Genomic DNA, 13,304 nt, shown 5'->3' on the forward strand with positions numbered 1-13,304 from the left:
GCCCCATTTTTCGAGTTAGTTATTTTTAAATTCAATTTTATTCAAAAGTATTTAATTAATTAAACAACTGGCAGTGGAATGTATGGATTGGATAGAACTACGGAATTTTCAGACGTGTCAGAACCCAATTGGATGTTTGTTCTTTTACTCTGTTTAAATTATACTAATTTTAGTTTATAAATGGATTTAATTTAAATTTCTTTAAAAAATAGTGAAACTAAGTGCATCAAAATATATATATATATAAAAGGTTGTCACATGGGTGCATGCAAATATTTTTGTTATAAAGTTTTGTATAATATCAATCACATACAAAACCAATGTAAATAATTAAAAAGAAAAAAAAAAGATTATCATAGTAATCCAAGTTCCCAAAATTTAGAATAAGCAATCCCCATAAGGCCATGTGTACGTTCTTAAGCAAACTCTTAATCAATTTAAAAGGTCAAATAAATTAATAAAGAACTAAAGCAATAATAAAATTAGTAGTCAATGAAACAGTAAGTTTAGTTTGAAATTGGTATAGTTTTAAAATAATTGTATTATTAAAAAAATAAGTAGTAGTATAAAGAAATTTGGTATTTAGTTAGTTTAAGCTTTAACTTCTTAATAAATTTTAAAAAATGAATACTATTCCTTAAATACAATAACAATTTGACAATGAATTATAATTAAGTTATGCTTGTATTCGTAAATGAATAGTAAATTATCGTATTTAAGGTACCATTACTAGAATATATGCTGGCTCGCTTTTGCATGTATTCTGTTATCGATCTTCCTGCTTTTGCAGGTCTTCTGTTATCGATATTCCTGCTTTTGCAAGTTTTCTGCTATCGATCTTCTTGGAATGGCTTTTCCTGCTTTCCGCGTCTAAACTAAATTAAGGGCAAGCCTCCGTATTCTCTAAATGACGATTCTTTCTTTCTTCAATTATAGAAAATATGGTGTTAGGCGAACAAAACTCTCCACAATGGTATGATATTGTCTACTTTGAGCATAAGTTCTCATGGTTTTGTTTTGGGCTTCCCCAAAAAGCCTCGTACCAATGGAGCTAGTCTCCACAATGGTATGATATTGTCCACTTTGAGCATAAGCTATCATGGTTTTGCTTTGGGCTTCCTCAAAAGGCCTCGTACCAATGTAGTTAGTATTACTCAGTTATAAACCCATAATCATTTCCTAAATTAGTGGGGACTAGTACCAATGAAGTTAGTATTCCTTACTTATAAACCCATGATCATCCCCTAAATTAGTGGGAACTTTCCTGGAACAAAAAGTCAAAGAAAAAAAAAAAAAAAATAGAAAACAAAAAGCAATTTTTAACGTCCAAATTCATGTATCAGAACATAAAAATATATATAAATTAAAAAAAAAAAAAGTGGTTTTCGTGGATGGAAAGAAATTGTAATGACTTTTGGTGTATATTGAGTTTGAAGAAAGTGCAGTACTTGAGTGGGTTTGAATTTTGGGTGAAAAAAAAGGGCATATGGATTGGGATTATGGCACCGGTAAATATGGGTTACTAAGACAGCTAAACAAGATCCTTAAGATCCTCTTTGTTTTCCTCAAAAATCGTCCACCACTTTCTATTATACTCCAAGCATGAATTTGAGTTCATACTAACATTTCTTCAATGTCAACTGTAATTAACGGCTGGCGGCCGATCTTTTGGGCATAAACGGCGGCTGAAATCATATTTAAGAAGGATTTCATTCTCCACTAATTGTATTTATTGGCATGGATTTTAAGGATACAAAGGCCTTTTCCAATTCCTCCACACGATATTATCCCACATGGATCCTCATTTTAATCGTCGTCCTTTTGCAAATTTACCTAATCTTCACCACCACTTGCTCCGTTCCACTCTCCCCCGCCACCGCTAGAGAAGGCGGCCAACTCTCTAACACGGCTGCTGGAGACCCCTGCAGCTCCGGGAGAGTGTTCGTTTACGACCTGCCTCCCATTTTCAACAAACAATTATTGGAAAATTGCGAGTCCTTAGACCCATGGACCTCCCGCTGTGATGACGTGTCCAACGGTGGGTTCGGCCGCCGGGCGACGGAGCTCGTTGGCGTTGTTCCCGATGGTCTAGCTCCGACGTGGTATTGGTCGGAGCAGTACATGTTGGAACCGATTATACATAATCGGATTCTTAACCATAAGTGTAGAACGTTAGAGCCCGAATCAGCTACGGCCTTCTACATACCGTTTTATGCTGGTCTCTCCATCGGACGGTTCCTATGGCAGAATCACACTACTTCCGATCGGGATCGGGATTCTGAGAAGTTGATTAAGTGGGTCCAGGATCAGCCGTATTGGAATAGATCGAACGGTGGAGATCATTTCATTACTCTGGGACGGCTGACTTGGGACTTTAAACGGTGGGGGAATAACGAGTGGGGGTCCAGTTTTGCGTTGATGCCAGGGATGAGAAACGTGGCGAGGTTGATCGTGGAAAGAGAACCGTCCGATCCATTGGATATCGGTGTACCTTTCCCCACAGGATTCCACCCAAGATCTGACGCTGACGTGTTAAATTGGCAGAGCTTTGTTCGTGAACGGAACAGAACAAACCTCTTCTGCTTTGCCGGCGGAACACGTCATGGAATAAAGAACGACTTTAGAGCCTTTTTACTGAGTTACTGCATCAACGAATCGGCCGGTCGGTGCCGAGCCGTGAAGTGCACTGCGAACCGGTGCGCGAGTGGGGACTCGGCGGTTCTGGAAACGTTTCTGGACTCGGATTTCTGTTTGCAGCCGAAAGGCGATTCGTATTCGAGAAAATCGGTGTTCGATTGCATGTTGGCCGGTTCGATTCCGGTTATTTTCTGGGAGAGAACCGCTTACGGGCAATACGAGTGGTTCTTGCCGGAGGAGGCGGGGAGTTACTCTGTTTTTATCGATCAGAGGGAGGTGAGAAATGGGTCGGCATCCATTAGAGGAGTGCTGGAGAAATTTAGTAGAGAGAGAGTGAGGAAGATGAGAGAGAAAGTGATTGAAACGATACCAAAATTAGTTTACGCCAGTGCTCCCGAGGGCCTGGAAACTATCAACGATGCTTTTGATATCACCCTCCATGGCATCTTCCAGAGATTGAATGAACCTAGTATCTTAAATTATTGAAGTTTTTGTTGAGATATAATATTTAAAAATATATTATTTATGTTATGATTTGATTTATAGTATATTTTATTTTATTTTTTAATATTTAATTAATTTATTTTATTTTTATTAGTAGATTGAATATCAATCCGAATACACTTTCGATCCAATTCTAATTCTCATTCTTTAACATTTTTTTTCTTTCAAATTTTTGTAATTTATGAAATTTGAATGGTCTTAATTTGATGCCACATCAGCTGCTGATGTGGCATTTTGCTAGCTCAAATTGGAGAATTTGCTTTTCTTGTTTAGGTAATTTATTCTACTTTTATTATTAATAAAAGTAGAATGTTAATATATAAAATTATGTATTTATGTATTTTTTAAAAATCAACTAATTTTATAATTTAATTTTAAAAATATGTTTGAATTTTGAGTTTAAATATTTAAGAGAGGTTGTAAAATAAATAATAAAAAATAATTATTAAATTACACAGATTAATTCTAGAAAACTTATCAATTAATTAAACTTATAAAAAAAATTATTTATTTGAAAAACTCATAAAAAATTGATTTATTTGTCCTACTCAACCTAATAATCCAACCGTCCGATCAGATTTTTCTTTTTACCGGTCCTTTGAACACCCTTATGCCCTATCCATTCGGGTTTCCCTCTCAATTCTTTCACAGACGTTTGCCGCCGCCCCTGTTTCAGCTGAAGAGTCTTAGTCGAGGTTGTGGACGGCTGTGGCGTTGTTGTTCTGGAAAGGATTGAAGAATAAGGAGGAGGAGGAGGAGGCGGTGACAGGTGATTTTGCCGAGGAAGAAGCAGAAGGCGAGTTCACTGCCGCCGCCGCTCTGGCTCGCTCCGATTTGTTGCCCGGTAATACTATATTGTCTCTTCCATTATTCACTACAATTACTGAATAAAAGTGAAGACTCTTGACGGAGCTTTAAAATGGAAAACCAAGGGGTATGCCCAACAGAAACAGACCGCTGCGGTTCGAATCGGTCTTGGGATTAAGCCGCTTGGTTCGACTGATTCGACCTATGATTGGCAACCCTAGACGGGTCGAGGAAGAACTGATTTTCTTCAAATTCTAATGTTTATTTCTGTATCAATGCCCCGACCTATCCTCTTTTGTTGGATAGAAAATCTCTTGAATTTTGAGGTAAAAATTTTGTTTTTTGTATGTTAAAAGTCTACTTATATGCATTTGAAGCATTCGTTTTAATCCTTTTTTTTTTTGGCAGAAATGTGATTATGGTTATGTTTCAGAAGTGTTTGCTTCCATTTGAGAAATGGGTACTATCGCTTTTGCAAAATCTTTAAACCAACTGTTTGAGCTGACAATGGGAAGGCATGGCTATTATTTATCTAGAATTCCTGTCATTAGACGATTCAGAACTCAATATCTTGCATTTATCCCTTCCTCGAACCCATTTTGCTCTGATTATACCCAGAACAACCCCAATCAAATTGAACAGGTTCCTAGTCATCAGGAAGTAACATTGAGCACCACCAGGAACCAACATCCTAACCATCCAGAACCTTTGTGCCATGAGTTAGTTCAAAAGCTTCGGATTTTACTTCAACAGGAGCGCACGGGTGCTGCCAAGAGGCTCATTAAGTCTATAATTCTGTCCAAATCTCCTTTCTCATCACCTTGTGATCTCATTGCACTTTTTTCTGTCCATTCTCCCAACTTGAAGCATGTCTTTTCAAATATGTTGTTAATGGCGTTTTTGGATCTCAAAATGCTTGATGATGCCATAAGATTATGTACCTCAATGAAGGAAAATGGCGTTGTTCCTGCTGTGGCCACCCTCAGTGTTTTATTTAAACTTTTAATGTCTTCAAAAGAGTTTAGAAAAATGCTCGACTTTTTTTCTGAACTTGTCGAATCTGGTATTCGACCAGATAGCTTTATGTATGGTAAGGCAGTTGAGGCGGCAATAAAACTAGGGGAGACGAACAGAGCCTTTGATTTGATGTGTTGCATGAAGAAGATAGGGATTAGTCCTACTGTGTTTGTGTCTAATGTGCTAATTTCTGGTCTTTGCAAAGAGAAGAAGCTGATTGATGCACAGAAGATGTTTGATGAAATGATCAATACAAATTTGTCCCCGAATTCGGTAACTTACAATACCATTATCAATGGATATTGTAAGGTGGGAAAACTGGATAAAGCTTTTAGTTTGAAAGAGAGGATGAAGCAAGAAAATTTGGAACCTAATCTTGTAACATACAATTCTTTGCTAAGTGGACTCTGTCAGGCAAAGCAGATGGAGGAAGCAAAAAAGCTATTGCGTGAGATGGAAACTTATGGGTTTGCACCTGATGGATTTACTTATAGCATACTTTTTGATGGGTATCTGAGGTCTGGTGATGATGAAGCCTCAATAGTTCTGTATGAAGAAACAGTGAAGAAAGGGGTGAGAATAAATAAATATACTTGTTGTATTTTGTTGAATGGGTTATGTAAAGATGGGAAGGTGGAAAAAGCAGAGGAGATTCTGACGAAACTAATGATGGATGGACTGGTTCCGGATGAAATCCTTTTCAATGTACTAGTGGATGGTTACTGTCGAAAAGGAAATATCGACGGTGCTATATCAACCATCCAACGGATGGAAAATCAAGGCTTAACACCCAATTGTATAACTTTTAATTCGTTGATCAATAAATTTTGTGAAATGAAGGAGATGGACAAGGCAGAGGAATGGCTGAGAAAGATGATAGCGAGGGAAGTTTGCCCTAGCATCGAAACGTATAACATCCTTCTCGATGGTTATGGACGGGCTTGTCTTTTTGATAGATGTTTCCAAGTTCTTGAAGAAATGGAAAGCAAAGGAATAAAGCCAAATGTGGTAAGCTATGGAACTCTTATCAATTGTCTCTGCAAGGGTGGTAGATTTGTTGAAGCTGAAGTAATTTTTGCTGACATGGATGGTAAAGGAGTTCTTCCAAATGCTCAAATTTATAATATGCTGATTGATTGTAAGTGCACATTAGGGAAAATGCAAGATGCTTTCAAGATTTTTGATGAAATGATTGATAGGAACATTGCCCCGACCCTTTCGACTTACAACTCACTTATCAATGGACTCTGCAAGAAAGGAAGGGTGATTGAAGCAGAAGAATTAGTCAACCAAATTACAAACAGTGGTCTTACACCTGATGTGATCACATACAACTCCCTTATCCTTGGGCATTGTAGTTCTGGGAACCCCCAAAAAGGTCTCGAGATATATGAAACGTTGAAAAAACAAGGCATCAATCCTACATTAATAACGTATCATGTTTTAATATCTGGATGCAGCGAGGTTGGTTTAGATACAGTTGAGAAACTGTTCGGCGAAATGTTACTCATGGATCTTGCTCCAGATAGAGTTGTTTATAATGCAATGATTTATTGCTACATAGAGAACGGAGATGTTCAAAAGGCATTTGTTTTGTACAAAAAGATGATCGATGAAAGAGTCGAACTAGACAAGATGACTTATAACAGCTTGATTTTAGGATGCTTGAGAGATGGTAAGGTTACAGAAGTAAGGAAACTTGTTGATGATATGAAGGCTAGAGGGTTGAGTCCTAAGGGTGACACTTACAATATCCTAGTCAAGGGACTTTGTGAACTTGGTGATTATGGCGAGGCACATGTATGGTATAAGGAAATGTTCAAAAACCATTTTTTGTTAAATGCCTCCGTTTGCAATCAACTCATTGATGGTCTTAAGAGAGAGGGGAGGTTTCAAGAAGCCCATCTTATTTTGTCTGAGATGCATGTCAAAGGACTGAGTGTCTGGAATATGAGTAATCAACCTGCTGCATCTATGACCATGTGATATGAGGAATCTGTGAACACATTTGGCTATCACTGCATTGAAAAACGTTTCTGCAGTTTGCCTATCTTGCCATGAATGAGTTGGTAAGCAGGGTCCTCTTCTTAGCTTGTTCTTGTGCCGACTAGTAAACCTTAACGTTTATTTATTTTTTCTGTGATTCAGACAACTGAGCGGTGTAGGCTTCCTGCTGTGGCGTTTTGCTTGTTTCTGCTTCGGTAAGGCCATACGTCTAATTTTCTACACCCTGGTTACTGATTGATTCATTTTCATTCTACATTGATGTTCCTTGCTGTTCATCGAGTCATTTATCAATGCATTTACCTTTTAGATTGATTAATGATGTCTTTGAGCCAACATGCATCATTCTTGAAACACTTCGAATATTAGATATTGATCTTTAGGCCCACATTCATTGTGACTGCAATAGAGTACACAGCATTTACTCGAGGAGCATCTCTCATGTAATCTGTTAAATTTGATTTGTTCTAGTGTTTGATTTTAAACGGACTGCAGATGGTGTTTTGAGTGTAAATATTGAAGATTTGAAGTTAAGTTGATTACTTGTGAGCATGGCCAGAAACTTGGATTTTTAGGTGACGCAGAAGCATAAACAAAAACTTAAAAGTGTTAACTCGTTGCTACAATCCATACACCAGAGAGGTTGCTCCGTCTTTCATGACAAGCCGAACCATGAGCAACAAAATTATCGTTCCGTAAACTATAAGAGAGAAACTTTCGAGTAAAGTCTAGAGAATCAACGCATCTGTTTTAACCCAGAAAGATAGATCCCAGCTTTCTCAGCTATAATGATTCCGTCTTGGAGTGCAGTAGCCTCAACAAGTCCCACAAAACCAGTGAATTTCAGAGCTTTTTTGCATCTAAATCATAGTTCGCCAAAGGAATTGCGAAGAAGGGCTCAAAACCCACCAATCTCGTGCTAAAGGAAGCATGAGTTGAGATTTTATACAAAGTTTTGTCGTTTGAGTCAGTCCTCTATACTTCTGTCCTATATCCATCCAAATGTTAACATTGTAGCTTACGTTCTTGTGACATCTTGTTTTCCAGCCAAAAGTGATATTACAACAGTGGGGAAGGAAAGCCCAATCTTGTCAAACAAAGGTTACAGAAAACTCATTAGCGTGCCACCAAGTTGGAGCTCTTCAAGTGAGATCCTACGGAGTCCAAAAAGGGCATTGAGGAGCTGGAAAAGGTAAAACTTCCATCAAAAGGAACTGAAAACAGAAATCCAAATGGAGTTTTGCAAATTACAATGGAGGAAAACACACCATTTTGTTACATTTTACACCAATTTGGAGATTGTTCTGAAGGTTTTCTTCAAGCTTGTGAACTAGGCCTTGGTGTTGATACTGGCGTGGACGAACCAAATGTAACTGATATCTTAACCCAAGTAAGTATGCCTCGAATCTTCCAATCTATATTGTTGAAATAAAAAAAGAAAAAAATTATGTAAATATTAGTTTATTCGATGTGTTTTTTCCTTTTTATTTTTAATTTAATAGTATGTAATTTTTTATATTTTTTAATAAAGATAAAGTTATATACTAATCCATAAAAAGAAAAATCTTTCAGTTTTGGAAAAAGAAAATATGGTTAAAAAAAAAAAAAAAAAAAAAAAAAAAAATCCTGGACATTTATTTATGACCAAAGTCCTGAGAAGGTTATGAATTTAAACTTATTCCAATCCTAGTTCTTTCCGGATTTAATTTCTATGAGAGTTTCCTAATCTGATTCGAATATCAATCTTTATATAATGGGCTTTCTGGCAGACCCATTGGCTGCATCAAATTACAGAACAAATTCTCACACAAATCCAATCGAGTTGCAACACAAGAACATCGAAAGATACAATAATGGCGGGTTTTGGAAGTTCAAACAATGATAACGACGCACCTCTCTGTGCCAACAACTGTGGCTTTTATGGCTATCCGATGAATCGAAACCTTTGCTCCCTCTGTTACGCCGCTTTCCTCAAAGAAACCGGCGAAAATTCAGAACGACAAGAGAACTCAAACCATCAAATACGTGAGGAAGAACCAAATCTGCGAAAGAGACGATCTCCTTGGGCCGGACAGAGTTCCGAAACTTCTGAACCGGTCGCCGATTTGCATAATCCGGCCAATAAAACCAAAATTAGATGCAAAATCTGCAAGAAGAAGATCGGAATGTTAGGATTCAATTGCCGGTGTGGAGGTCCATTCTGCTGCAAACATAGGCATCCTGAAGAGCATTCGTGCAACGTTGACCACAAGGCAATCGGACGGCAGATTCTGGCAAAGCACATTGTCGAATGCAAGGCCGATAAATTGGAGTTTAGGGTTTAGATTCAATGGAATTTACTGCAATTTTTTTAAAATTATTTTCTTTTCGAGAATGTTACTGTCTTAAATATTTTATAAAATTAGATGAATAATGATAATAATAATAAAAAAAAAACAATAATTTCTTTTTTTGTTTTTCAAATTTAAATAATTATGGTAAAACAAAATCTAATTATAATTTCCAAATTAAAACTAAATATGTGAATAATTATGATTAAAAGTTTATAATATTTTGATCCTAATCATCATATAATTTATATACTTTGTATAATAAAAATATACAATATACATCAAGAGGCAGTGAAATTGTTGGAGGCAAAGAAGGCCTTGGCAGTCATTTCTCTTTCAAATCTCCAAATATAATTCAACCCCACAAGCAATTCTGTAATGGCGGCTTCTGTCTTGTCTTTGTTAGCAAAATAAAGCGTCTGCAAAAGCATTACATTAGTCTTTGGTGCCATGTAATTTTGCTGCTCAAAGCTCCTTTCACTTTGCCATTTTACCATGTTTTGTGACAATGGCGACAGCCATCCCAATATCCTCCCCATTGCCTCCCTCCATTCTCCCGCCAACGACGCATCGCTCGCTATGAACCCAACCCCTCTCAACCGTGCTCTCAACGACGACCGAATGCTCTTCGGTAGCATCGAGTATAGATCGTCTCTCGCATCCACGCCGACTAGTTGCGGAGCCTTGATCATTTTATCCATCACTATGATCAGGTTGGAGTAATGCAGGGCTAACCCCGCCGCTCCCAATGTGGTCGGGGGAGGCTTTAAAAGTTTCGAATTGGGTTCAAACAATGCATTTTTTCCGTTGTCGTTTATGTTCTTGAGCGGGTGGACAGCGGCAGAGGCGGAGAGGCTACGTGGGAGAGAAGATGGGGTTTGAGCAATACCAAAAACAACCTTAATTCTTGCTAGAGTTGTGAAAATTGAGGTTGCTAGAATTAAAATCACCGTGTCGAATGTTCTGTTCCAGAGAGATTTCTCTTTTAGATACTTTACTTCTTGTCTCTGGCATAAGATCTTGTGTCGGAGGTCGAGGATCTTTTGCTCTTTGAGAGAGATCTCTAATGGTGAACTCTTCTCTTGACCACAGAACTCTAAATTTGCCACTGCTTTTCTTAACCCAGTTTCCATAATTGAAAGCTCATTCATTTCTCTATGAAGGGCTGCAGTGAATGTAACTAATCTCTCAATCCTCTTGTTCCTACACTCCATTTCTTTCTCGCTCATAATCTGTAAATCAAAATGCAACATTCATCAATTAAAAAAAAAAAAAAAAAAACAGAGAAAACTATGAAACCCATTGTTAGAAACAGAACGTGAAGATTTAGAGTAAAGATTTAGAATTTAGCTGTAATTTAACGAACCCAATTGTGAAGATCGCGGCCGGAGTCGGCGAAGTCGTGGAAGAAGCGAGGGAAGGATCGAAGATGGGCGTGGTGACATTTAATGGTCAAGCGGGAGACAGAGTTGGCGAGTAGGCGAAGATTTTCGGTCATTTCAGCGCAGGCGAGGCCGAGGAGGAAGGTCTCGTCGTTAGAGACAATCTTAAGGACACCTTCGAGGGAAATAGATTCTCGGAGACGAAGAATGTTGTGGTCGGAGAGGGAGTGCCATAGATGCAAAAGCTTGGACATGAGGCCAGCAATCTCGAAGGCCAAAACGCCGAGGTTCGGCGATTTCTTAGACGAGGTGGGTTTGGTGTTGAGGATAGTTGAAGTTCGAACCACATCGAATTTGTTGGAGACGGCGGTCTTGACCTTAATTAGCCAAGTCTCGAGGGCCATATTGATTTGGTTTGGTTAATGTGGAGGAAGAAGGAATTGATAGATAGATAGATAGATGAGGATATAACAGTGGGGGAGATTTTAGGCGGAGGGAATTTAGCGTTGTTAAACCTCGTGGGCTGTTTTCATCGCCATCTTTATTACTAATAAGAAAAAGGAACCAATTTTTTTTTTTTTTTTTTTTTTTTTTTTTTCAAATTGTTCATGATTTCGATATTAATTAATACAAATAAAAATAAACAAAATTTTATGGAATTTTCCATTCCCAAAGCTTCCCTACTTTTTGTTTCTTTTAATTATTAAATTAAATTATAACGACATTTCTCATCCTCAACAATTATGGGACGAGTCTCGGGTCACGTTTATGAGAAAATGTTTTAGAAAGGTGGGTGACTAATAACTTTGATTTTAGAGGGTTAACCTAAATCTTTGACCTTTACGACTTCGAGGGTCAACCTAAAGTTCAATCTTAAGCGAACCAGTTGAGGTCCATTGAATCAAGACCACCTTGAAATAATAATGCGACACGATCTTATGGTAATTATTTCATTCTCTGTCTTTAATTTGTATATATAAACTAATTTTTTTTTGTTTCTCTACTAAAAATTTATATATTTACGTGAAGAGGAATAATTGATAATTATGGAATTATGAAACCTAACACATAAATAAATAAATATATATATGAGTAAAATGTAAGGAGTGAGAGTAAGAGAAATTACAGTCACGCACGCGGGTAGCGCGTGTCGAATTTATAAATAAAGGCTACTTTGTCTTGTAGTGGGTTCAACGAACACACGCTTGGGATGAGCGTGGGGAGAACAATTATACCACTCTTTTCTTTTTTTCTTTTTTCCTTTTCCTTTTTTTTCCTTTTTTGGGATGTGTTTTTTTTTTATTTATCAAATTTGAATACTTTTTTCTTCCTCATTAAAATAATAAATAATAGTTATCTCCAAGTCGGCAAAGATTTATTTTATTTTATTTTATTTTATTCTATTTTTGCAGAGGATGTTAACTTTGTCCAAAAGGAAACCGAGGACCGTGTCGTTATTGGTTTGGCTTCTTCCTTTTGTTAATTTTCATGTGTTACGCATTTTAATTATGAATTATCTCTTTAAGTTTCTTTTAAATTAATTATTAGTGAATTATTACCTTGCATGCATTTCATAACCATTATTGGTTGAGATTTTTAATGTGAAAATTTTAATTGAAATAAATAATAAGGAAAATAATAGTTTGTAATTGATCCATGCTAGGGTCCCGACAAAGAGATTCTTCTAAAACATGCTTCTATTCTTTCGATAGGATGTTTATCTCCAAGTGACCCATCTTTTATCATATTGTATGATAATTCATTATAATTATTAGTCAATCTTTAGAACATGAAATAAAGGTATCTTGAATCTCGTTGAAATAATATCAGGATTATTATTTTTTATGAAATTAACTTCTAGATTCATAATATTCTCTAATTTGTTATTTAGAACTAATAAATCTAACAACGATGGAATAGACTTCATCATTTAGGATATTTTTCGTTTGATTTGATTACCATTTGACGGGGGCTACAAGGGTTTGTTTTGAAAATTTGGTTAAGAATTCAAATATTTTGTTACAAAAATAAATTATTTTTAGTTCGAACAAGAAAAACCGAAGATTTCAACCTCGGACCGGTTGGTTCGAGGTGTAGATGGGAATCAAAGGTTTAGTTTAATAGGAGAGAAAAGTAGTGGGTACTATAAGGTTTGTTTTTTGAGCTGTGGTTGAGCTTTTACCTATCAATGGAACAACAGTGGAAGATTTCGTTGTTGAGTTGTCGGTGAATGAATAGGCAAAACCTCCTTCAACCTCTCCTTCTCTCTCTACCCTTCTTTCTCTCTCTTACCCTACCTTGTTTGTTACACATGAAATTGACTATTCAATTTGCTTTTTTACGCCTTACCCATATGAATGTGAAAGCATATAGGTTTGAATTTCGCGTATTATTATTCAAATTTTGAAGGGGTGGGTGAAAATTTCGAGAAAAAATCAAATTTATATTACTAAACTTATGAGTAATTATATTACTTTTAAAAATATTGTTGAGAATTATTGAGAGTCGGGTTGAACTTTATTTAACTCAATATATAAAGAAATCTTATACACGAAAGTTTGAAGAGAGACCTAAATTGATGGAGGAATCCAGAATGGGGATGAGAGATTTTGTTAGAAGAATT

The 13,304-nt window shown here is 36.7% G+C and overlaps 3 protein-coding genes and 1 pseudogene across 4 annotated transcripts; 3 read left to right on the top strand and 1 right to left on the bottom strand.

Moving 5' to 3' along the window:
- Positions 1 to 1,733: 1,733 nt before the first annotated feature.
- Positions 1,734 to 3,123, top strand: LOC111810358 (xyloglucan galactosyltransferase XLT2 pseudogene; annotated as a pseudogene).
- A 580-nt stretch (positions 3,124 to 3,703) lies between these two features.
- LOC111810191 (pentatricopeptide (PPR) repeat-containing protein) lies at positions 3,704 to 8,438 on the top strand. Of its 2 annotated transcripts, XM_023696802.2 has the most exons (5): positions 3,704 to 3,985; positions 4,074 to 4,274; positions 4,357 to 7,034; positions 7,114 to 7,166; positions 8,017 to 8,438. In XM_023696802.2, the coding sequence occupies exon 3, from the start codon at positions 4,405 to 4,407 to the stop codon at positions 6,949 to 6,951; it is 2,547 nt and encodes an 848-aa protein (XP_023552570.2). In that variant the 5' UTR covers positions 3,704 to 3,985; positions 4,074 to 4,274; positions 4,357 to 4,404; the 3' UTR covers positions 6,952 to 7,034; positions 7,114 to 7,166; positions 8,017 to 8,438. The 2 variants fall into 2 exon arrangements, with proteins under 2 accessions (XP_023552570.2, XP_086973660.1); XM_087117534.1 differs by lacking the exon at positions 4,074 to 4,274.
- Positions 8,222 to 9,418, top strand: LOC147789372 (zinc finger A20 and AN1 domain-containing stress-associated protein 10-like). The gene is made up of 2 exons (XM_087117535.1): positions 8,222 to 8,359; positions 8,739 to 9,418. Exons 1-2 carry the CDS (start codon positions 8,222 to 8,224, stop codon positions 9,291 to 9,293), a joined length of 693 nt encoding a protein of 230 aa, XP_086973661.1. The 3' UTR covers positions 9,294 to 9,418.
- A 58-nt stretch (positions 9,419 to 9,476) lies between these two features.
- LOC111809845 (protein PSK SIMULATOR 1) lies at positions 9,477 to 11,213 on the bottom strand. Its single transcript, XM_023696285.2, has 2 exons — positions 10,666 to 11,213; positions 9,477 to 10,531 (listed from the first exon to the last, which is right to left on the bottom strand). Exons 1-2 carry the CDS (start codon positions 11,083 to 11,085, stop codon positions 9,581 to 9,583), a joined length of 1,371 nt encoding a protein of 456 aa, XP_023552053.2. The 5' UTR covers positions 11,086 to 11,213; the 3' UTR covers positions 9,477 to 9,580.
- Positions 11,214 to 13,304: the final 2,091 nt, after the last annotated feature.

Source organism: Cucurbita pepo, chromosome 14 (assembly GCF_057944985.1).
Source record: "Cucurbita pepo subsp. pepo isolate OVF chromosome 14, ASM5794498v1, whole genome shotgun sequence".
Lineage (NCBI taxonomy): Eukaryota > Viridiplantae > Streptophyta > Magnoliopsida > Cucurbitales > Cucurbitaceae > Cucurbita > Cucurbita pepo.